Source organism: Hypomesus nipponensis, chromosome 17 (genome assembly GCF_054491055.1).
Source record: "Hypomesus nipponensis isolate SF chromosome 17, ASM5449105v1, whole genome shotgun sequence".
Taxonomy (NCBI): domain Eukaryota; kingdom Metazoa; phylum Chordata; class Actinopteri; order Osmeriformes; family Osmeridae; genus Hypomesus; species Hypomesus nipponensis.
In genome coordinates this window covers 23,409,845-23,432,500 of record NC_140377.1, presented here as the reverse complement: position 1 = coordinate 23,432,500, position 22,656 = coordinate 23,409,845, and the positions used below count along the sequence as shown (strand labels likewise).

The 22,656-nt window shown below is 51.7% G+C and overlaps 2 protein-coding genes across 3 annotated transcripts in view; both read right to left on the bottom strand.

Moving 5' to 3' along the window:
* The window catches only part of kri1 (KRI1 homolog), a 9,494-nt gene extending 3,892 nt beyond the window's left edge, over positions 1 to 5,602 (bottom strand). The window contains 14 exon segments of the mRNA XM_084677135.1: positions 1,454 to 1,601; positions 1,686 to 1,822; positions 1,934 to 2,006; positions 2,132 to 2,398; positions 2,483 to 2,615; positions 2,726 to 2,829; positions 2,978 to 3,055; positions 3,160 to 3,250; positions 3,589 to 3,638; positions 3,769 to 3,838; positions 3,991 to 4,093; positions 4,604 to 4,709; positions 5,073 to 5,152; positions 5,417 to 5,602. Of these exon segments, the coding sequence (XP_084533261.1) occupies positions 1,454 to 1,601; positions 1,686 to 1,822; positions 1,934 to 2,006; positions 2,132 to 2,398; positions 2,483 to 2,615; positions 2,726 to 2,829; positions 2,978 to 3,055; positions 3,160 to 3,250; positions 3,589 to 3,638; positions 3,769 to 3,838; positions 3,991 to 4,093; positions 4,604 to 4,709; positions 5,073 to 5,152; positions 5,417 to 5,501 (1,525 nt within the window). The 5' untranslated portion in view covers positions 5,502 to 5,602.
* Positions 5,603 to 8,841: 3,239 nt separating this feature from the next.
* On the bottom strand, positions 8,842 to 21,691 carry ldlra (low density lipoprotein receptor a). Of its 2 annotated transcripts, none has more exons than XM_084677133.1 (18): positions 21,471 to 21,691; positions 18,958 to 19,083; positions 18,439 to 18,561; positions 17,638 to 18,015; positions 17,397 to 17,519; positions 16,425 to 16,547; positions 16,048 to 16,167; positions 15,397 to 15,522; positions 14,796 to 14,967; positions 14,333 to 14,560; positions 13,058 to 13,176; positions 12,805 to 12,944; positions 12,414 to 12,555; positions 12,099 to 12,242; positions 11,673 to 12,023; positions 11,058 to 11,138; positions 10,787 to 10,950; positions 8,842 to 10,535 (listed from the first exon to the last, which is right to left on the bottom strand). In XM_084677133.1, exons 1-18 carry the CDS (start codon positions 21,523 to 21,525, stop codon positions 10,482 to 10,484), a joined length of 2,769 nt encoding a protein of 922 aa, XP_084533259.1. In that variant the 5' UTR covers positions 21,526 to 21,691; the 3' UTR covers positions 8,842 to 10,481. The 2 variants fall into 2 exon arrangements, with proteins under 2 accessions (XP_084533259.1, XP_084533260.1); XM_084677134.1 differs by having other exon boundaries at positions 11,673 to 12,011.
* Between the last annotated feature and the right edge of the window lie 965 nt (positions 21,692 to 22,656).

Genomic DNA, 22,656 nt, shown 5'->3' with positions numbered 1-22,656 from the left:
CACACACAATCATCTCTCCTCTGGGACACACACACACACACACAATCATCTCTCCTCTGGGACACACACACACAATCATCTCTCCTCTGGGACACACACACACAATCATCTCTCCTCTGGGACACACACACACACAATCATCTCTCCTCTGGGACACACACACACACACACAATCATCTCTCCTCTGGGACACACACACACACACACACACACAATCATCTCTCCTCTGGGACACACACACACACACACAATCATCTCTCCTCTGGGACACACACACACACACAATCATCTCTCCTCTGGGACACACACACACACACACACAATCATCTCTCCTCTGGGACACACACACACACACACACACACACACAATCATCTCTCCTCTGGGACACACACACACACACACAATCATCTCTCCTCTGGGACACACACACACACACAATCATCTCTCCTCTGGGACACACACACACACACACACAATCATCTCTCCTCTGGGACACACACACACACACACACAATCATCTCTCCTCTGGGACACACACACACACACACACAATCATCTCTCCTCTGGGACACACACACACACACACACAATCATCTCTCCTCTGGGACACACACACACACAATCATCTCTCCTCTGGGACACACACACACACAATCATCTCTCCTCTGGGACACACACACACAATCATTACAGCAGCGATTCCACACTAGTGTGCCATGAGACATGATCCAATTTCACTTAATTAGTCTAATTTTTTTTAATTTATTAATTATTATCTGCAAATAATATTCCATTGTCGAGTGTCGTTAATATAGTGACTGGCAGAGTAATGTAATATTTGTCCGGGTGGCAGCAGGAAGCTAATTGCCTCGTTCATTCTTAAAGAAAATTGTGGGGTGTACTCCTGTATTTTAGGACGCCCTTTGACTGGTTAGCTGCTGTGATTCCCACACAACAGAAGTGTAGTAGTTAGCTAGCTTACAATTTACCGGGGCTAGGTCTGAATCTAGGAGCAGGTACCAACGCTAGTGCTAAATAAGTATTTAGCTGGTCGGCCCGATGACACTCGTGAGACTGCTCACCAAAAGAACGAAGGGCGAATACAAGCAACTCAATCGGGACCAAGTTTTTTTAGAGATGGGAAAATAAATAATAAATATATGAGAGAGAGAACAATGGTTGTCCTCACTGAAGGCTTGAGCACACCAAATTATATATGCTGTATTAGGCTACAGTGTCATTTTGTTTAATATGGTCGGTCGTGTGCCGCAAGATTTTTCCAATGTAAAAAATGTGCCGTGGCTCAAAAAAGATTGAAAAACACAGAGAGATAAACACTGCATCACACACACATCTATGACAAGCAGCTAACTGACAGGAGGTCAGACAGCACCTTGTTATGACAGCGGAACAATGACAACTTCCTGCTTACTGTTGCTAAGAGCTACTCACGGGGATCAAACACAGGCTTGTCCTTGGTGATGACCTCAGCAAAGTGAGACTTCCTCTTCCTCTTCCCCATCAGAGGAGCGTCCTCCTTCCTCCTCCTCTTCTTCTTCTTGGAGCTGCAGGGCTGGCTGGGGTCGTAGTCCGCGTCCATCTGAGAAGGTCAGGGGTCAGTCACGTGATGTTTTCTATCAGATCAGGTAGTTTCGTCAGATGTCTTTGGAATCAACACACTCACAATGAAGTCTGGGTCTTCACAGTTGGGCTCCTCCCCCCCCCCCCCCCCCCCCTCCCCCCCCTCCCCTCCTCATCCTCCCCCCTCTTCCTCTCCTCCAACTCCTTCTTCTCCTGTCCATGTGTCCCAGTTCCAGTGGTCTGGGGACCAAAGAACACAAGCAAACTGAAACACACATACACACAATCACACGTTTGATTGACAGGTAGAGGGATGATTGACAGGTAAATGGATGATTGACAGGTCCCCACCCTCCTGCTCGTCATCATCAAACTGGGGCTTCTCATCCTCCTCCTCTCCGTAGTACTGGTCCCCAAACATCTCCTGGAGACACACAGGTTAGCTACCTAGCTACGTGTGTCTGGATGTAGACGCGTGTACATTTATATTAATACATGTAGGTGTGTGTGTGTGTCTCTGACATGCGTGTAAGATGTGTGTGTCCCCACCTGCATCATCACGTCGTGCTGCTCAGGGTTGAAGTCTCCCTGCAGATGTGAGAGAGAGAAGCCGTCCTGCTGGCTCCCTGTCAGCTGCTGCAGTCTCTGCAGACGCCCCAGGATCTCCTCCCTCTTCAGGTTCTTCATGTGCTGCAGCTGCTGCTGCTTCTGTAGACGCTCACGCTCCTTCCTGTCGCGCCGCAGTGCCCGCGCCTCCCGCCGCCGCTCGTCTGAGCAGCGCACCGAGGTGGCGATGGAGCGAGGGTATGTCTTTATCTGGAGGAGGTGGAGGGAGTTCACACACAGGTCAGCACACACACCTCTCTCACACACACACACACACACAGCTCGCACACAAACCTTTTGCGAGTCTGGCTCCTCGAAGCGGAAGTTGTAGTGTCTCTCAAAGACTTCCTGTTTGAGCAGGAAGTCTTCCCCCTCCTCCGATGAGTCCTGAACCTCCTCCTGTACCACCTCGTCATAGCAGGGGATCCTGCACACAAACACACACGTCAGAGACACACACGTCAGAGACACACACACACGTCAGAGACACACGTCAGAGACACACGTGTGTGTGTGTGTGTGTTTGTGTTTGTGTACCTGTCTTGGTCCTTCTCCAGGTAAGCCTTGTTGAGGACGAAATCTCGGAGGAAGCGCTCTTTCTCATCCAGCTGAGGGTCGTTCCAGTACTCCCTCAGGTAGCTCTGCGCACACACACAGTCAGGCATGCGCGCACACACAGTCAGGCGTGCGCACACACACAGTCAGGTGCGCACGCACACACACACACACACACACACACACACACACACACAGTCAGGTGCGCACATACACACACACACACAGTCTTACCAGGTCCTGCATCTCCTCTGGTCCTTGCAGCTGTGCTTGGCCCTTCAGCCACTCCACATAGTCCTGCTCCTCCCTCTCCTGCAGGGGGCAGCACAGGGCAGGCCCACCAGGGGGCAGTTACCAGGAGCAGGGTCAGTTAGAGTTAGCTAAGGCTAAGGTTAAGTAGGGTTAGTTAGAGTTACCTTCTCCTCCTGGGTCCTACTCCTCCTGGTCAACAGGGGCTCTTCTCCTCCACTGCCCTCCTCCTCACTGTCCTGGACCCAGTGCCTGAAGCTGCACGCGCACACACACACAGGTTAGACACAAACAGACACACAGGTTAGACACAGACAGACACACAGGTTAGACACAAACAGACACACAGGTTAGACACAAACAGACACACAGGTTAGACACAGACAGACACACAGGTTAGACACAAACACACACACACACAGGTTAGACACCAACAGACACACAGGTTAGACACAAACAGACTCACAGGTTAGACACAAACAGACACACAGGTTAGACACAAACACACACACAGGTTAGACACACACACACACAGGTTAGACACACAAACACAGGTATCACGTCTCTCGTTCCCCCTGGACTTCAGGTGAGCTCACCTCTCCTTCAGATCCCTCTGCTCCTGAATGTAGCTGGGAGACGCAGCCCTCTGGAGACACAACACACCAGTCAGTAATGGTAACATTCAACCACACAACCACACACCAGTCAACCACAACACCACTCAAACACTAACTGCCTACACGTGACATATTCCTGTGTGTGGATCAAACGTGTACCTCTCTCCTTTTCATTGCCTCTTCGTCATCACTCTCCTGGTCCTCATCATCATCATCATCATCATATTTACTGTGGAGAGGTGGAAGGGTCTGGTCTGAGTCAAGAGTTATAGAAGTGTGTGCGTGTAAAGGTTAGATGTGAGTGTGTGTGGAAGGCTTAGATAGCTGTGTGTGAGTGTGTGTGTGTGTTTAAAAGCACGCAGTGAGCTAAAGCCCTCTCACCCTCCTCTCTCCAGGATGACCTTGCGTTCGTAGTCCTTCAGGAACATCGCCTTCTGGGGCTTCTGGGAGCTGGAGGGCTGTCCAGCGCTGCCAGAACCTGCTGCTATAGGACAATAACATCCAATCTGCTGAAACTGAAACACCCGAGAGCCAATCATAACACAGCCCCACTAAACCTAGACCTGTCTGAACCAATCGCCTCCTGAAGGTTGACAGAATACAGACTCCATGTTGAGCACTTGTTTTTGTATGATCCCAACTGACAGTTTTCTTTTACTTTTTAACTTGATCATTTGTCATGTGGTCTGTGATGATGTGGTGCTGGCTACCCTGGCTGGGACTCCTCTGAAGGAGACTGTCTTTCACAATAAACCTCACCGGGTGAACCTCACCTCACCGGGTGAACCTCACCTCACCGGGTGAACCTCACCTCACCGGGTGAACCTCACCTCACCGGGTGAACCTCACCTCACTGGGTGAATACAGCTTCTCTCAGTGTAGTGCAGATCTAAACAATAAGCCGCTTTGGATCAAATTGCTGCTAATTAAATCCAGTTGATTTGATTATTACTGCATCCTACCTCTCCAGTGATATGAGGGTTACCAGGGTTACCTGGCTCAGTGTAGAACTGGGTGTCTGTCTGGTAGATCTTGGGGTCCTTCTTCTTCAGGAGAGACAGAGTTCTGTAGAAGTCCTTCTCCTGCTGGGGGTCCAGCTCCTGAACATGGGGAGAAATAAGGCGAGCAAAGAGGGAGTGGATAGAAAGAAGTAGTGCAGCTTCTTTCTATAATTCCAGGTCTCGTTGTGTGTGGCACGATGATCTCCTATGGTGCACAGTAACCAAAACAGGTACCAGACACGGTCCAAAAATAACCTCGCAATCACTATAGTACAGTTTAAGATACCGAGTCACATCTTTAGTGCATCATCAGTTAACACGGAAACAGATTGGTGTTAGCTGGACAACATGAGGATTCGCAGGAATGGGTTAGCAAGTCACATACCCGCGTGGAACTACTACTAATAATCTATTCGTTTAGCAGTTGACTTTATCTAAGGGAACCCATTCACTTCTGCTCACCACTTCACTGTCCTCGTCAGACTCTGATTCCGACGAACCTGAGTCACTCTCGTCCCCCTGGGCTCCATACCGGTCCTTAACTGGAACAATTCATGACTAAGTTAGCTGCCAATAAGCGAAACGATGTAGCAGCATGTAGCTAGTTAGTTAGACATCCTATCAAATTCTCAATCTCTTCACAATAACATAACTAGCGTACCTACATAATCTACGTTAAAATAATATTACAAGCTAGCAATGCAGTAAAAAGTCGCTATCTAGATTACATTGGAATTGAAAGATGCATGTTATCTAGCTAACTGGCTAGCTAGCTAGCGCTGTAGCCATCACGCCTGGGCACTCACGTCTTTGTAGCTCTTCTCTTTGTCTGTATTTCTCGTATTTCGAAGCAAATTTAGAATTTATCTTTAATTCCGATTTGCTAGACATGGTTAATTGAACTATTAACTTAATATCGCTAAAAGTCAAAGTAGTTTCTCAGAGTATATTGACCATGTTTGCGTCACAACAGCATGGGCAACGAGAACCAACCATGTGGTTTCCTGTACGGAGGTCAAAGTTCGCCCCATTTTAATCGGCGATTCAACTTCTGATATAATTAAATAACATGTAAATGTTCTAACACAATTTTCTATTATATATACTTCTGTACAACAGTCGTTCAAATGTTTAAAGTAAAATAAAACATATTTACAAGTGTGTACATGCGTGTGACCACCAGGGGCTGCTGCGAAGCATCCAGAGCCCACTGAACCCTCTCACATCTGGTCTCTCTCTCACACACACACACACACACACACACACACACACACACACACACACACACACACACCATATCCAAGCAAGCAGAGAGAAAGAGGGAGCATAAGAGAGGGAGAAAAGGGAGGGAGAGTGAGATGTGGTCATTCTGCACTGTACCAGGTAATTACAGACTGTTTCTTGACCCTGACCACTGGAATGCTGTTTGTCAGGAGGGTCATGGAGGTGCTGTGTCCTGAACTCCCCTGCCAGACAAACCTACAGCCATGTCCCTAACTCCCCTCTCTCTGTACCTACAGACATGTCCCTAACTCCCCTCTCTCTGTACCTACAGACATGTCCCTAACTCCCCTCTCTCTGTACCTACAGACATGTCCCTAACTCCCCTCTCTCTGTACCTACAGACATGTCCCTAACTCCCCTCTCTCTGTACCTACAGCCATGTCCCTAACTCCCCTCTCTCTGTACCTACAGACATGTCCCCAACTCCCCTCTCTCTGTACCTTACTCCTCTCTCTCTTTCTCTCTCACCTTCCTCCTCTCCCCCCCCCCCCCCGCTCTTTCAGGAGAGACCAGCCAGGTTCAGTACAGCAGAGAGGCATACATCAGAGACGTGGGGGAGAACCTGGGACCTTTTGATCTGTTGTGCGACCTCTTCTACTGTCATGTTTTTGATTCCACTACATCCAATTATGTCGTGACGGATCAGACCAAGTTCAGCTCTAACATTTTTGGGATAAAACTGACTTAGCACCTCCAGCCTTCTGGCTCCGTCGCCTTCACCTCTGGCCTCAATGCGTGTGTGTGTCTGTGTGTGTGTGTCTGTGTGTGAGTGTGTGTGAGCATGTGTGAGTGTGTGTGTTTTATCAGCTCATCTCTCCAGGCTGTCCACAGCCTTGAACTGTGGGGGCTGGTCCTCCTGAGCCTCACATGCTGGGAGGCACCTACCTTTGCCCTCTCCTGGTCACCGTGGCGATGTGGGTCACCTCATTCAGTCACCGTGGTGATATATATAATCTAATCTCAAGCTCCTGACATGTGAGAAAACCATGCATGACCACTGACCTCCTCTCGTTCTGCCTCAGGTCAGAGTAAATCCTGCCTTGCTCCCTGTTTATCAGAGTCAGTAGTGTGGGGTGTGTGAGTCGTCAGCTCCCCAGAGATAGAGATCTAGACAGGTCAGCAGGTAGATAGATCTACACAGGTGCGGGTGATTACACAACCTCCTTGGCCCTCTAATCACTATCCTGAGAACCAGGCAGAGAACCAGAAGGACGTCACAGTGCTTGTTTTTCTGGGTTGGACTGTGTTACCTGTGTGTGTGTATAGATATCTCCTGTAACGACAAATGCAGTACAGAACAAACCAGGTGTTTGGTTGCTGCTTCTGGTTGCTGCTTCTGGTTGCTCAACCATTGTTTGAGACAAACAACACAGGGTTTCTGGGAAACCCTTGGCTCTGAGCTCTGGTGAGCTGAGCTCTGGTGAGCTGTCAGTAAACATGGTGAGCTGTCAGTAAACATGGGGAGCTGTCAGTAAACATGGGGAGCTGTCAGTAAACATGCAGGTGAGATCAGTGAATGTGGGACAGGGAGTCAGACAGACAGATACACAGAGAGACAGAGACAGACAAGAAGAGAGACAGGTAGAGAGGGAGAGAGACAGACAGACAGGTAGAGAGGGAGACAGACAGGTAGAGAGGGAGAGAGAGACAGGTAGAGAGGGAAAAAGATAGACAGGTAGAGAGGGAGAGAGATAGACAGGTAGAGAGACAGACAAGTAGACAGGGAGAGAGATAGAAAGGTAGAGGGAGAAAGATAGACAGGTAGAGAGGGAGAGAGATAGACTGGTTGAGAGACAGACAAGTAGAGAGGGAGAGAGATAGACAAGTAGAGGGAGAAAGATAGACAGATAGAGGGAAACAGATAGACAGGTAGATAGGGAAACAAACAGACAGAGACACGAAGAGGAGTGGTTCCTGATAGAGATGCCAGCTTATAGTGATGCCAGCTGATAGAGATGCCAGCTTATAGTGATGCCAGCTGATAGTGATGCCAGCTGATAGTGATGCCAGCTGATAGAGATGCCAGCTTATAGTGATAGCTGATAGTGATGCCAGCTGATAGAGATGCCAGCTGATAGAGATGCCAGCTTATAGTGATAGCTGATAGTGATGCCAGCTGATAGAGATGCCAGCTGATAGAGATGCCAGCTTATAGTGATAGCTGATAGTGATGCCAGCTGATAGTGATGCCAGCTAATAGAGATGCCAGCTGATAGAGATGCCAGCTGATAGAGATGCCAGCTGATAGTGATGCCAGCTGATAGTGATGCCAGCTGATAGAGATGCCAGCTGATAGAGATGCCAGCTGATAGTGATGCCAGCTGATAGAGATGCCAGCTTATAGAGATGCCAGCTGATAGAGATGCCAGCTTATAGTGATAGCTGATAGTGATGCCATCTGATAGAGATGCCAGCTGATAGTGATGCCAGCTGATAGTGATGCCAGCTGATAGAGATGCCAGCTGATAGTGATGCCAGCTGATAGAGATGCCAGCTTATAGTGATAGCTGATAGTGATGCCAGCTGATAGTGATGCCAGCTGATAGAGATGCCAGCTGATAGTGATGCCAGCTGATAGAGATGCCAGCTGATAGAGATGCCAGCTGATAGAGACGCCAGCTGATAGAGATGCCAGCTGAAAGTGATGCCAGCTTATAGAGATGCCAGCTGATAGAGATGCCAGCTTATAGTGATAGCTGATAGTGATGCCAGCTGATAGAGATGCCAGCTGATAGTGATAGCTGATAGTGATGCCAGCTTATAGTGATGCCAGCTGATAGTGATGCCAGCTGATAGTGATGCCAGCTGATAGTGATAGCTGATAGTGATGCCAGCTTATAGTGATGCCAGCTGATAGTGATGCCAGCTGATAGTGATGCCAGCTGAAAGTTATCGTATAGAAGTTTCCCTCATGACAAGATTGCTCTTGCAAAACATATACAATCGATTCATTAAAAATACATTTATTATATATATATATTATACAAAAAAACATTAATTTGTTCTATTTATGTTATATCAACATGGTTTGGTTCTATTCATATGATATAGACCTGAGTTCTATGTATCTAACAAAAGGGAGGGTATTTAGTGCTGTGTTGTGTGAGAGGCGGAGCCCCAGGTCACACAATGCCCAGAAGGACACAGGATTCTCCTGTTGTTAACGTCTGTTTAATCTGTCTGATGATAACAATGCAGTATGAAGTCAGGGAGGGATGATTTCACACACTAAGCACTACAGCTGATTTCAGCACTGCAGGCACATACCAAGCATTAAACCAAATGTAATTATTCTAAAATGAATAGAAGCATTTATTTATATACAGAAAATGTTTCAAAGGGTACAAAGTTGGCAGGATAACGTTATGTTAAACAAAACAAGAACAAATATGACCTGTACATTTATGAACATCAATATTTACATTATCATAATCTGCACTGTTTGTTACCTATCATCTCTGTATGTGTCTCACACAACCTTACACAACCTTACACAACCCTACACAACCTCACAAGCTGGGGTGTGAGAAATGAGGCTGGGAGTTACCTGAGTGTGTGTGATGCCTGTGGGTGTGTTACCTGAGTGTGTATTGCTTGTGTGTATGTGTGTGTGTGTTGTGTGAGTGTGTGGAAGTCCATTGGTCCTTGTTGATGCAGATGAGGTCACAGATCTTCCCCTAACCTTCAGCTGTGAGCTTCCTGTCAGCAATGTTAACTTCCTGTCAGCGATGTTAGCTTCCTGTCAGCAATGTTAGCTTCCTGTCAGTGATGTTAGCTTCCTGTCAGTGATGTAAGCTTCCTGTCTGCGATGGTAGCTTCCTGTCTGCGATGGTAGCTTCCTGTCAGCAATGTTAGCTTCCTGTCAGCGATGTTAGTTTCCTGTCTGCGATGGTAGCTTCCTGTCAGTGATGTTAGCTTCCTGTCAGTGATGTAAGCTTCCTGTCTGCGATGGTAGCTTCCTGTCTGCGATGGTAGCTTCCTGTCAGCAATGTTAGCTTCCTGTCAGCGATGTTAGCTTCCTGTCAGCGATGTTAATCGTCCTCCTCACGTCCACGTTTATCAATTTAAAACACCGACAAAACGCGGCTGTGAAATCATTTCAAAATAGCATACAAGTTTGTCCGAGGTCCTGATGCAGGTCAGTACCAAGATTTCATACTTCACACAATAGTAAAATACAAAAAACGCATAACAGAACATTATTCATGAAGAAAAAATAAGTTTTGTGTTGGACTTCAGAAGAGCTATCCGTTGAACCGAAGCCGGAAGCAGGGAGGACCAAAACCAGTCAGAACCAGAAAGATCTGGAAGCTTCCAGAAGGACGGTGGTGGGCTGGATGACGACAACAATAACAGAGATTTTGGACGGAGGGATAAAAGAAGCCCATCCTCCCTTGTTTAGCTGCTCCTCTCTCCCTCCCCTTCCCCCTATGTCTCTCTCTTTCTCTCCCCCTCTCTCCCTCCCTCTCCACCCTGGCAGTGTCTCAGGCTGTTGTGGTTTGGTCTTGAAGTGCGCCTCTGTTATGTGTCTTTGAGGTAAAATCCCGTCCATGTAGCTTCTAAAGCCAGCTCCTGCTCCTCTCCTTTCTAGGAGGTGAAGGCAGGGTTATCAGCCTCCTCATCCAGACTCACTACCTGTCTCTGTGAGGACAGAAACAGAGAACTCAGTGACACAGTGTCCATCTTGAGCTACGTAGCTCACCCCACGCTAAGCTATGCTATGGTCTAAGCTACATAGCCACATGCTAAGCTACATTACACCTGCTAGCTGCTACATGTGCATGTATGCTAGTTATGCTAACATAGCATGCTAAGCTACATTGCTAGGATAGTCATGTTATGTGGGAATTCTAAGCTACAGTGTTAAGCCAGTCATGTTACTGCTAACTGACCGCAGGGTAGGAGTACCCGTCAGGGCTGTGGCTCCTGCAGATGTGCACCTGGTCCTCCGTGGTCTTCTGGTAGACTGGGTTGTCAAAGTGGATGGTGTTGCTGGTCTTCAGACGGTAGTTTCTCCACAACACCATGGCAACAATCGCCACCAGAACCACAACGACTGAAGAAGACAGAGAGGGGAGGAGGGAGGAGGAAGACAAGTTAACCAACTCTGTCTGACTAACCAGGTGTGTGTATAGTACCTATTGAAATGTGTGTGTGAGATACCTATGGGAACAGAGATGTACAGGGCGGCCTGGGTGGAGGGGGCAGTCCTGGGTATGGAGGCTAGCTCTGGTCTCCCTGACTCTACACAGGAGGAGTCAGGTTTCACACATCAACAACACACACATCAATGATGATAAAAATGTGTTCCTTTAGCAGACACTTCCAAATCTATGTATTGTATAGGTGCGAACCAGTCAAATGCTGTACACCCATCCCCATGTTCTACCACTGAGCTATACCCATCCCCATGCTCTACCACTGAGCTATACCCCTCCCCATGTTCTACCACTGAGCTATACCCATCCCCATGCTCTACCACTGAGCTATACCCATCCCCATGCTCTACCACTGAGCTATACCCATCCCCATGTTCTACCACTGAGCTATACCCATCCCCATGCTCTACCACTGAGCTATACCCATCCCCATGCTCTACCACTGAGCTATACCCATCCCTATGCTCTACCACTGAACTATACCCATCCCCATGCTCTACCACTGAGCTATACCCATCTCCATGCTCTACCACTGAGCTATACCCATCCCCATGCTCTACCACTGAGCTGTGCCTATGATGAGGATGAACACGTTGACATTACGCCCAGACATACTGACCTTGGGGGGGGGCAGCAGGCTGGCTGGAGAGCTGGGGGGGCTGGGCTGTGGGGATCCTGGGTTCTGGTCTTGGGGCCAGAGGAGTTGGCCAGGTGGTGAAGGGGGCGAGAGTCCTGGTGTCTGTTGGAGCAGGGGTCTTGCGGGGGGTCGGAGGGGGGGTCCTGGTGCCTGTTGGAGCAGGGGTCTTGCGGGGGGTCGGAGGGGGGGTCCTGGTGCCTGTTGGAGCAGGGGTCTTGCGGGGGGTCGGAGGGGGGGTCCTGGTGTCTGTTGGAGCAGGGGTCTTGCGGGGGGTCGGAGGGGGGGTCCTGGGAGTGGGGGGGGCATCAGGCTGGACAGGAACTGCAGGAGCAGCTGAAACATACAAGTCTGGTCAGAGAAATGAAGGGATAGAGCAACAAGATGGATGAAGAGAGAGAGAGAGGGTACCTGGGACACAGCCCCTCAGGTTCTTGGCCAGCTGCATGTGGTCAGGGCAGGCACAGGTGTACTTGGGGGCGTGGCTCCCCACCTGAGGTGCTGCCAGACACAGGAACTCACAGCCTCCATTGGCTATCTTGCACCAATCCCGACCTGGGGGTGGGGGGAGGAGGGGTGATTGTGTAGGTGAGGGAGACTTCTACACGGTACTGACTCGACCCGTTGTTTTGGTTTTTCATCAAAAATATAGCATGTGTTTGAAGAGCAGCAAAGAGAAGTTCTTGTGATGGTCCAGGGTTCTAGTGATGTTCTAGGGTTCCGTACCGGCGGGCTGTTTGAGGTTGTGGAACAAGACGATGTCTTCCGGGGACGCCAGGTGCTCCGCCAACGTCTGGATGTTTCCACCCGTCAGACGGCTGGCACTCTGGATCACGTTCCTGCTCACATCTGTCCAGAACACTCTCTCCTGCACACACACACACACACAGATCAGTAAAAGACTGTACTGTACTTTCAGTTCAACATGGTGTGTAAGTGTGGGTAGGGGTGTGTGTGTATGTGAGTGTGTAGGGGTGTGTGTATAGGGGTGTGTGTGTATGTGAGTGTGTGTAAGGGTGTGTGTGTATGTGAATGTGGCGAGAAGTGTGTGTAGGGGTATGTGTTTGTGAGTGTGTAGAACAGTGTGTGTAGGGGTGTGTGTGATGGTTGAGCGGACCTCGAACACAGCGATGCCCAGGGGGTGAGCCAGCCTGCTCTGGTCCATGATGAGGGTACGCCTGCCCCCGCCCTGCACACTGACGCTGGAGAGAGTGTGGAGCTTAGAGTCCACCCAGTACAGGCGCTGGTTCAGCAGATCTGGGGGGGACGGGACGGTAAGACCACAGTGACCATGACGGCATACACAGACAGGAACAAAAAGAGAGAGAAACACACACTCACCCAGGGTGATGACACACACACACACTCACCCAGGGTGATGCCGTTGGGCCAGACAATGTTGTCTGAGACCAGGGTGTTGCGGTCTCCTCCATTCAGACCCGCCTTCTCTATCTTCGCTGTTGTTCCCCAGTCCGACCAGTACAGGAAGCTGCCATGGCAACACAACACAGTCAGACCTGCTGACATGGCAATGCTGTGGGGTAGTTAGTGTAGACCTACTTGCTGTGGGGTAGTTAGTGTAGACCTACTTGCTGTGGGGTAGTTAGTGCAGACCTACTTGCTGTGGGGTAGTTAGTGTAGACCTACTTGCTGTGGGGGTAGTTAGTGTAGACCTACTTGCTGTGGGGTAGTTAGTGTAGACCTACTTGCTGTGGGGTAGTTAGTGTAGACCTACTTGCTGTGGGGTAGTTAGTGTAGACCTACTTGCTGTGGGGGTAGTTAGTGTAGACCTACTTGCTGTGGGGTAGTTAGTGTAGACCTACTTGCTGTGGGGTAGTTAGTGTAGACCTACTTGCTGTGGGGGTAGTTAGTGTAGACCTACTTGCTGTGGGGTAGTTAGTGTAGACCTACTTGCTGTGGGGGTAGTTAGTGTAGACCTACTTGCTGTGGGGGTAGTTAGTGTAGACCTACTTGCTGTGGGGTAGTTAGTGTAGACCTACTTGCTGTGGGGGTAGTTAGTGTAGACCTACTTGCTGTGGGGTAGTTAGTGCAGACCTACTTGCTGTGGGGTAGTTAGTGCAGACCTACTTGCTGTGGGGGTAATTAGTGTAGACCTACTTGCTGTGGGGTAGTTAGTGTAGACCTACTTGCTGTGGGGGTAGTTAGTGTAGACCTACTTGCTGTGGGGGTAGTTAGTGTAGACCTACTTGCTGTGGAGTTAGTTAGTGTAGACCTACTTGCTGTGGGGTAGTTAGTGCAGACCTACTTGCTGTGGGGTAGTTAGTGTAGACCTACTTGCTGTGGGGTAGTTAGTGCAGACCTACTTGCTGTGGGGTAGTTAGTGCAGACCTACTTGCTGTGGGGTAGTTAGTGTAGACCTACTTGCTGTGGGGTAGTTAGTGCAGACCTACTTGCTGTGGGGTAGTTAGTGTAGACCTACTTGCTGTGGGGTAGTTAGTGTAGACCTACTTGCTGTGGGGGTAGTTAGTGTAGACCTACTTGCTGTGGGGTAGTTAGTGTAGACCTACTTGCTGTGGGGTAGTTAGTGTAGACCTACTTGCTGTGGGGTAGTTAGTGTAGACCTACTTGCTGTGGGGGTAGTTAGTGTAGACCTACTTGCTGTGGGGTAGTTAGTGTAGACCTACTTGCTGTGGGGATCCACCACAATGGCGCGGGGCTTCGCCAGATCTTTCTGGAACAAAGTCTTTCTCCGGCTTCCGTCTGCCGTTGCCACGGAGATAGTGCTGCGGATGCTGTCGGTCCAGTAGATGTTGCCGTGGATCCAGTCAATTGCCAGGCCCTCGGGAGCAGACACGTCACTGTCAATCACCACTCGGGGGGGGGCGGGGCCTTCTGCTGTGGCCAGGGACGCACTGGAGAGAGAGATGGGAAGATTGAGATGGAGAGATTGGGATTTGAAAAAGACGGACAGAATGCAAGACAACACATGATACAGAGAGAGAGTAAGAGACAGAGCGAGGGAGAGAGAGAAAGACAGAGAGAGGGAGGGAGGGAAAGAGAGGGAGGGGGAGGGGGAGAGGAAGAGAGAGAGAGAAAGAGAGAGAGAGAGAGAGAGAGAGAGAGAGAGAGAGGGGGAGAGGTGCAGACCTGTAGATCTTCTTCTGGGACAGGTCTGACCAGTAGATGATGTTGGCGGCCATGTTGATGTCGAGGGCCACAGCGTTCTTGAGGCGTGGGATGACGCAGGTGTACTCGCTCTTGTCCAGGGTCATCTTCCTCACCTCATGGCGGTTGGTGAAGAATAGGTAGGGCACCGTGCCTGGCACACAGGAGGGCTAGGGTTAGAGGGCCTCCAGAGCAGCTAGAACAACACGCCTCTGGTCTTGGTAACGGAAATCTTGGTAACGGAAGTCTTGGTAATGGAAGTCTTGGTAACGGAAGTCTTGGTAACGGAAGTCTTGCTAACGGAAGTCTTGGTAATGAAAGTCTTGGTAATGGAAGTCTTAGCAATGCCGGCCATGGTGATAATGGTCATGGTGATATCGATGGTATTTACGGTGGTGGTAGTTATGGCGATGGTCGTTGTGGTAATGGTAGTCATGTTAATGGTAGTTGTGGTGATGGTAACGATGGTGATTGTAGTTATGGTGATGGGAAGGATGGTGTTAGTGATGGTAGGAATGGGGATGGTAGTCATGGTTTTAGTAGGGATGGTGACGGTAGTCTCGGTAACAGAAGGCGGGCTCACCGATGGCCTTGCAGGTGGAGCTGCTGGGGTCCATCTGGTAGCCATCCTCACACTCACACTTGTAGCTTCCCACCTGGTTCACACAGATCTGACTACATGTGTCCGGACTCAGACACTCATCTATATCTGGGGGCAGAGGTCAGGGGTCAGAAGAGAGACATGAACACAGAGGCTGTAAACTGTACATAGAATCAGATAAGTTGTTAGAGTGTTTGCTTGGTGTATGTGGAGGGCTGCCTGATCAAGCACTGTGGATTGTGCTGCCTGGACCCTGACCCATCCTGGCTAATCGGAATGTTGACCACTCAGAGAATTCCCTGCCCCCTCACTCAGAGCATGCCCCGCCCCCTCACCTAGAGCATGCCCCGCCCCCTCACTCAGAGCATGCCCCGCCCCCTCACCTAGAGCATGCCCCGCCCCCTCACTCAGGGCATGCCCCGCCCCCTCACCCCACAGTCAGCCGCTGGTCATGCCACATGGAGCCTGACCAAAACAAATACACCCCTGGACACGGGGGGTGGAGTGTGTTGAGAATGTGGAACTACGAGGGGGGGGGGGGAGGTGGGGAGGTTGTTTCATGTCATAATGTATGAAGACAGAATGGTCAGATAGAGACAGGTGTAGCAGAGGTGGTTGGAGGACAGGGTGTACCTTCACAGCGCTTGGTGTCGATCAGCTGGAAGCCAGAGGGACAGAGACACTGGAAGCCGATCTTTAGGTCCTGGCAGACGTGGGAGCAGCCACCATTGTTGTACAAACACTCATTAGAGTCTAGGGAGGAGGGGGAGGGAGTGGGGGGGGGACGGGGGGGAGAGAGAGGGGGGAGAGGGGGGAGAGAGGGGGGAGGGGGGAGAGAGGGGGGGGGGAGGGTAGAGAGGGAGAAGGAGGATAGAGATTTCACCACAACCGTCTCCTGTGTTCTTCCTCCATAACCAGCATTCCACAGCTCCAACCCGCAGAGAAGGAAACCATGATAACCCCGGTCATAGAGCGACCGTTGACACGACAACATGACCTGGCGTACTCACCACATTCCCTCAGAGGCTCGTCCGACCAATCACGGCAGTCCCTCTGCCTGTCACACACCTTTTCCATGGTGATGCACTCTCCACTCCGACAGTGGAACATGGCTGGAGCCTCACACCTGCTGACTGGAGGGGGTGGAGGAGGGGGGGTGGAGGCCAGGGGGGGGTGGAGGCCAGGGGGGGGTGGAGGAGGGGGGGTGGAGGCCAGGAGGGGGTGGAGGCCAGGAGGGGGTGGAGGAGGGGGGGTGGAGGCCAGGGGGGGGTGGAGGAGGGGGGGTGGAGGAGGGGGGGTGGAGGCCAGGGGGGGGTGGAGGCCAGGGGGGGGTGGAGGAGGGGGGGTGGAGGCCAGGGGGGGGTGGAGGCCAGGGGGGGGTGGAGGAGGGGGGGTGGAGGAGGGGGGGTGGAGGCCAGGGGGGGTGGAGGCCAGCGGGGGGTGGAGGAGGGGGGGTGGAGGCCAGGAGGGGGTGGAGGCCAGGGGGGGGTGGAGGAGGGGGGGTGGAGGCCAGGGGGGGGTGGAGGAGGGGGGGTGGAGGCCAGGGGGGGGTGGAGGCCAGGGGGTGGAGGAGGGGGGGTGGAGGCCAGGGGGGGGTGGAGGCCAGGGGGGGGTGGAGGAGGGGGGGTGGAGGAGGGGGGGTGGAGGCCAGGGGGGGGTGGAGGCCAGGGGGGGGTGGAGGCCAGGAGGGGGTGGAGGAGGGGGGGTGGAGGCCAGGGGGGGGTGGAGGCCAGGGGGGGGTGGAGGAGGGGGGGTGGAGGCCAGGGGGGGGTGGAGGCCAGGGGGGGGTGGAGGCCAGGGGGGGTGGAGGCCAGGAGGGGGTGGAGGCCAGGGGGGAGGCACAGGGTGAACATGGTTGAAGGGTGAAGTTCTCTCTGAAGGGGGGAGCAGGGGGTGAAGGGAGAGAGGAAGGGATGGAGAAGGAGGGGGAAAGAGAGAGGGGAGATAAAGGATGAAGAGATGGAGGGGAGAGCCAGGCGTACCGTTGACACAGCCCATCTCGTCACTAAGGTCTCGACAGTCATACTGGCGGTCACACTGACGGCTGCCATGGATACAGGAACCATCGCCACACTCAAACTCATCAGGACCACATGTGGTCCGTGCTGGGGGAGGGAGAGGGGGGGGGGGGGAGGGGGGAGATGTTAGCTTCATGCTCTAGTGAGGCCAGAAGGTCAACAGATCAGCCAGAAGCCTGATGAGGGCGTCTCTCAGGACACTCACAACATCCGTCCTCGTCGGAGCGGTCCAGGCAGTCGGCCCCTCCGTCACACCTCCAGCTGCTGTGGATACACTCCCCATTCCCGCAGGGAAACTCAAGCGGCGAACAGGCGGGCGTGGCCTGCGCGGCCAAAGGGGCGGGGCCACATCCCACCTCGTCAGAGCCGTCGGTGCAGTCTGTGTCGCCGTCGCACGCCCACAGCAGCGGCACGCACGCCGAGTTGCCATGGCAACGGAAGGAGGAGGAGGAGCAGCTGGCAGGCGGACAGGAAGCCTCGTCTGAGCCGTCATCGCAGTCCAGCTCCTCATCACACCGGAAGGAGGAGGAGACACACTGACCACTGGAGCAGCGGAACTCACTGGAGGAGCACTGCTTAGGAGCTGGGGAGAGGAGGGAGGGGGGAGGGGAGGAGAGAGTGGGGAGGGAATAGGTGAGGAGGGAGGAGAGAGGGGGGGAGGAGGGAGGAGAGCGGGGGGGAGGAGGTATGGGGGGGAGGAGGTGAGGAGGAGAAGGGGAGGAGGGAGGGGGGGAGGAGTTGAGGGGGGGAGTAAGGGAGGAGGGAGGAGAGAGGGGGGGAGGAGGTAAGGGGGGAGGAGGTGAGGAGGGTAGGGGGGGAAGGGGAGAGGGGGGGAGGAGGAAATGAGGGAGGGGGGGAGGAGGTGAGGGGGGAGGAGGTGAGGGGGGGAGGAGGGGAGGAGGGAGGGGGGAAGGAGGTGAGGGGAGAGGAGGGGAGGAGGGAGGGGAGGATTAGAAAAGGATAGAGAACAAGATGAGGAGAGAGAACAGGAAGTGTGTTTCCTCACCACAGCTCCCCTCATCAGCTCCATTCTCACAGTCCACCATGCCATCGCAGTGCCAGGAAGTAGGAACACACTGGTTCAGACGTCCGCCACAGCTGATCTCTGTAGACCTGCAGGTCCTCAGCACTGCACAGACACACACACACACACACAAGATGAGCCTTATGGGAGGTGAGGTGCATTGTGGGAGGTGAGGTGCATTGTGGGAGGTGAGGTGCATTGTGGGAGGTGGGGTGCATTGTGGGAGGTGGGATGCATTGTGGGAGGTGAGGTGCATTGTGGGAGGTGAGGTGCATTGTGGGAGGTGGGGTGCATTGTGGGAGGTGGGGTGCATTGTGGGAGGTGAGGTGCATTGTGGGAGGTGAGGTGCATTGTGGGAGGTGAGGTGCATTGTGGGAGGTGGGGTGCATTGTGGGAGGTGAGGTGCATTGTGGGAGGTGAGGTGCATTGTGGGAGGTGAGGTGCATTGTGGGAGGTGGGGTGCATTGTGGGAGGTGGGGTGCATTGTGGGAGGTGGCTCACTGCAGGTTCCAGGAAGCTCGTCAGTTCCATCTCCACAGTCGTCCGTTCCGTCACACACCCACCGTATGGTGATGCACTTCCCATCTCCACACTGGAACTGGCTGCTGCCACAGGAGGACAGAGCACCTGAAACACACACCACACAGTGAGTGACTGGGGCTACTTCATCTGTTCTTATTTCTACAGCTGCCAGTCTGCTTGATCAGTAATGACAGACTGGACATGACAAGCTGTAAAATGGAAAAGGAAAAAGATAGGAGAGGAGAGGAAAAGAGAAGAGGGGAGAGGAGAGGAGAAAGGTGGAGGTCTTCGTACAGGTACACACCTCCACACACCCATAAACATTCCTGCTTTAGCAAACCAGAGGTGTGTCCGCATTCCTTTAGAAGGGGTGAGGGGGGGGGGGGTGAGGAAGGGGGGTGAGGGTCACTACTATAACTGTCTCCCAGAGGACTTGGTTGTGGAGTCTTGACTGACAGGCTGTGAATCTATTTAGTTTCTTCTGTTCTGTTTCAGTCCAAGGGTCCACCAGACTCAGTACAGCACAGTAGATCAGAAAGGTGGTCCTGGGCCTCTCCTCTCCCCCCCCTCCCCTCCTCCCCTCCCCTCCTCCCCTCTCCTCTCCTCTCCTCTCCTCTCCTCTCCTCTCCTCTCCTCTCCTCTCCTCTCCTCTCCCCTCCCCTCCCCTCCCCTCCCCTCCCCTCCCCTCCCCTCCCGTCCCCTCCCCTCCCCTCCTCTCCTCTCCTCCCCTCTCCTCTCCTCCCCTCCTCCCCTCTCCTTTCCTCTCCTCTCCTCTCCTCTCCTCTCCCCCCCCTCCCCTCCTCTCCTCTCCTCCCCTCTCCTGCCCTCCCCTCCCCTCCTCTCCCCCCCCTCCCCTCCCCCCCCTCCCCTCCCCTCTCTCCCAAAGAGCGTCCAGTAGGACTGTTTACTGGGTTTAAAGTTCATCTGTTCAGAGCAGTCAGGAAGGGGCGTATGTTATTTATTACTCTGCTTGTTTGTAGCAGGAAACATCCCTCCTTCTCCCTCCCTCCTCCTCCTTCTCTCCCTCCCTCCTTCTCGCTCCCTCCCTCCCTGTCTCCCTCCATCCGCCCCTCCCTCCCTCCCCCCTCCCTATCTCTCCCTTCTTTTCTCCCTCCTTCTCTCCCTCCCTCCCTTCCTCCCTCCTTCTCCCTTTCCATCCTTCCCTCTTCCTCCCTCCCTCCCCCCATCTCCATCTCTCTCTCCCTCCCTCCCTCGCTCCCTCCCTCCCCTGGCAGACCATGTTGTTGATGACAGGAGGACGCACATACAGCTGATCATGTTTGACTCCATGTACCGGGAGGTTCTCTGCTCAGGAGCAGAAACACAACACTCTCTGTCGCTCTGCTGGATGTCAGAGACAACCAATCACACAATGGACAATACAGAGAGACAGAGAGAGAGAGAGACATAAAGAGACAGATAGAGACAGACACATAGAGACACACAGAGAGAGACAAGAGAGAGACACATAGAGAGAGACACACAGAGAGAGAGAGAGAGAGAGAGAGATATCAGGGGTCTGTGCAGCTGACTCAAGCCAACACCAGGGTCTGTGTACAGCTCTCTCCAGTCCCAACACGCCTCCTGGATTTACATACTGGTGTCTGACTGGTACTGGTGCGGCTTCCCAGTTCCCAGGAATGTGCCTCCAGATAAACACGGAGAACACCGTGGAGGGTGTGAAGGGCCGCTACGCGAATAACGACACCGCAGAGGCCGGCGCGCATGAAGTTTAACACGTGAGCGAGAAGCAAGGGTCAACATGTCAATGTGACGGGATGTTGCCACATTCACAGGTTGTAAATGTTAGAGGCGCGCGCTCGGCCTCGGGGCTGTGAGCGCGGTAGGAAAACGAGGTTTAAAAACGAGCTCCCACGCTGCATTTAAGTTAAAATGTGATGCACTGTCGGCACCTATGTAATATTGTGTTGATAGGCTGTAGGCTTGTTAATTGTGCCTGAAATCAACAGTAAATGAATAAATAATCAGCGGCTTTTCCAAACCTGCTCGAGACATTACTGACATTACTGGCTGCTGGATCGAGTCAACGGAAAACAACGAATCTCCTGCGAGGTGTCTATTCATACAGGCCTACATGCAGGGAGAAATACATCAATACAATGTGTAGGTTACTGTATAAAATAAATTAAGTGTCATTTATTAAACACTAAAAGGAGGGTGGGAATGTTCTAACTGTAGATTTCAAGGCGGTTTAGGACAGTTATACACATGACCAATTACCAGCGTTTCCACAATTTGACCTACATTCAGACAATAATTACCCCCTCCCCCCAGAGGGCGCGGCGAGGGGGAGAGGACCTGTCAACGTAAATAGTTAACATTTATATTTAGACAATTTGATTAGTTTCTGCACAAATAAAAAATAAAGCTCCCCTAGCAGAGCTTTCGCAAACTCATGTATAACTCAAATCTGCACATTGATGAGCATTTGAAAGAGCTTAACTTGTAAAGAAATAAAGAGCTGCTCTTACTTGTGTGAGCGACACCGCCGAGCAGGAGCAGAGCACAGAGCAAGCACGGTCCCATCTTCAGCAGGTTGGACTCCCACGAGAATATGGTAAACACTATATTGATCTCTCTTTAAAACCAAACAAAAACTTGTACCAACTGCTCCAGGTAAAATACGTTTTCGAGACTCCGGTACTGCTGGCAGCGGTGGAGGAGGCTGGGGAGGATGCGCACGGTATGAAGTGTTTGGCAACAACATCACAACCATTTCACTGTGGTCCATATGGGGGGCGGGGTCATGGGGGGCCGGGAGCGAGGGCGGGGTCTGGAGTGGTCTGATCATTTTACTATTGTTTAACCCTTTCAGTGTACGTATGTCCGTAGGATGTGTATGTGTGGGTGAGAGAGATAAATTGTGGATACTTTCTTCCCCTCACACTGGTACCGCTCAAACACACACACACACACAGTACACACACACAGTGCACACACACAAAGTGCACAGGGAAAGGAGGCCTGAGGCCCCCAGCTCTTGCTTCAGGTACCAACACAAATCAAAACATGTTTGTCAAAACCCTTGATAACAAAGCTCCACACACACCTGCTCTCCACAGGAAGCTGCATGACCTATATCCCTGACCTGCCTCACCTTCAGCTTATCTGTACAACAACAACATGAGCAGTTCCATAACGGTTCAGTAGAATACAGGGATCTCGGGTCAGCAGAGTCATTAGATGGTTTACTACCAGATACACGTCTGAGATAAGGAAACACCTCAAGTTCAAGTTCAAGTCTTTTATTTGTCAGGTACAGAACAACACAAGGTCAGACTGGGCACTGAAATTCTTAAGACAAGACAACGCAAGCACCTGGCATAACATAACATATAAGTACACAGAATATCATTTACATCAATGCTGAGCTTAAATAAGTGAAACTGCCTAAATATACAGATAGCAATAAATAATCAACTATACTAACCCTAATACTAAAACTTCCTAAATTACAGATAACAATAAATAATACACTATACTAACCCTAAATGCACATAAAACCTATTTCAACCCTATAACCTATTTTAACCTTGGAGATAGGAGAGGGAGGGAGAGATATAAGGAGATAGGGAGAAAAAGGAGATATAGGGAAATAGGATAAGAGAGGAAGAGAGAGTGTGAATGTAGAAAACCCCTTTCCCCGCAATAAACTGA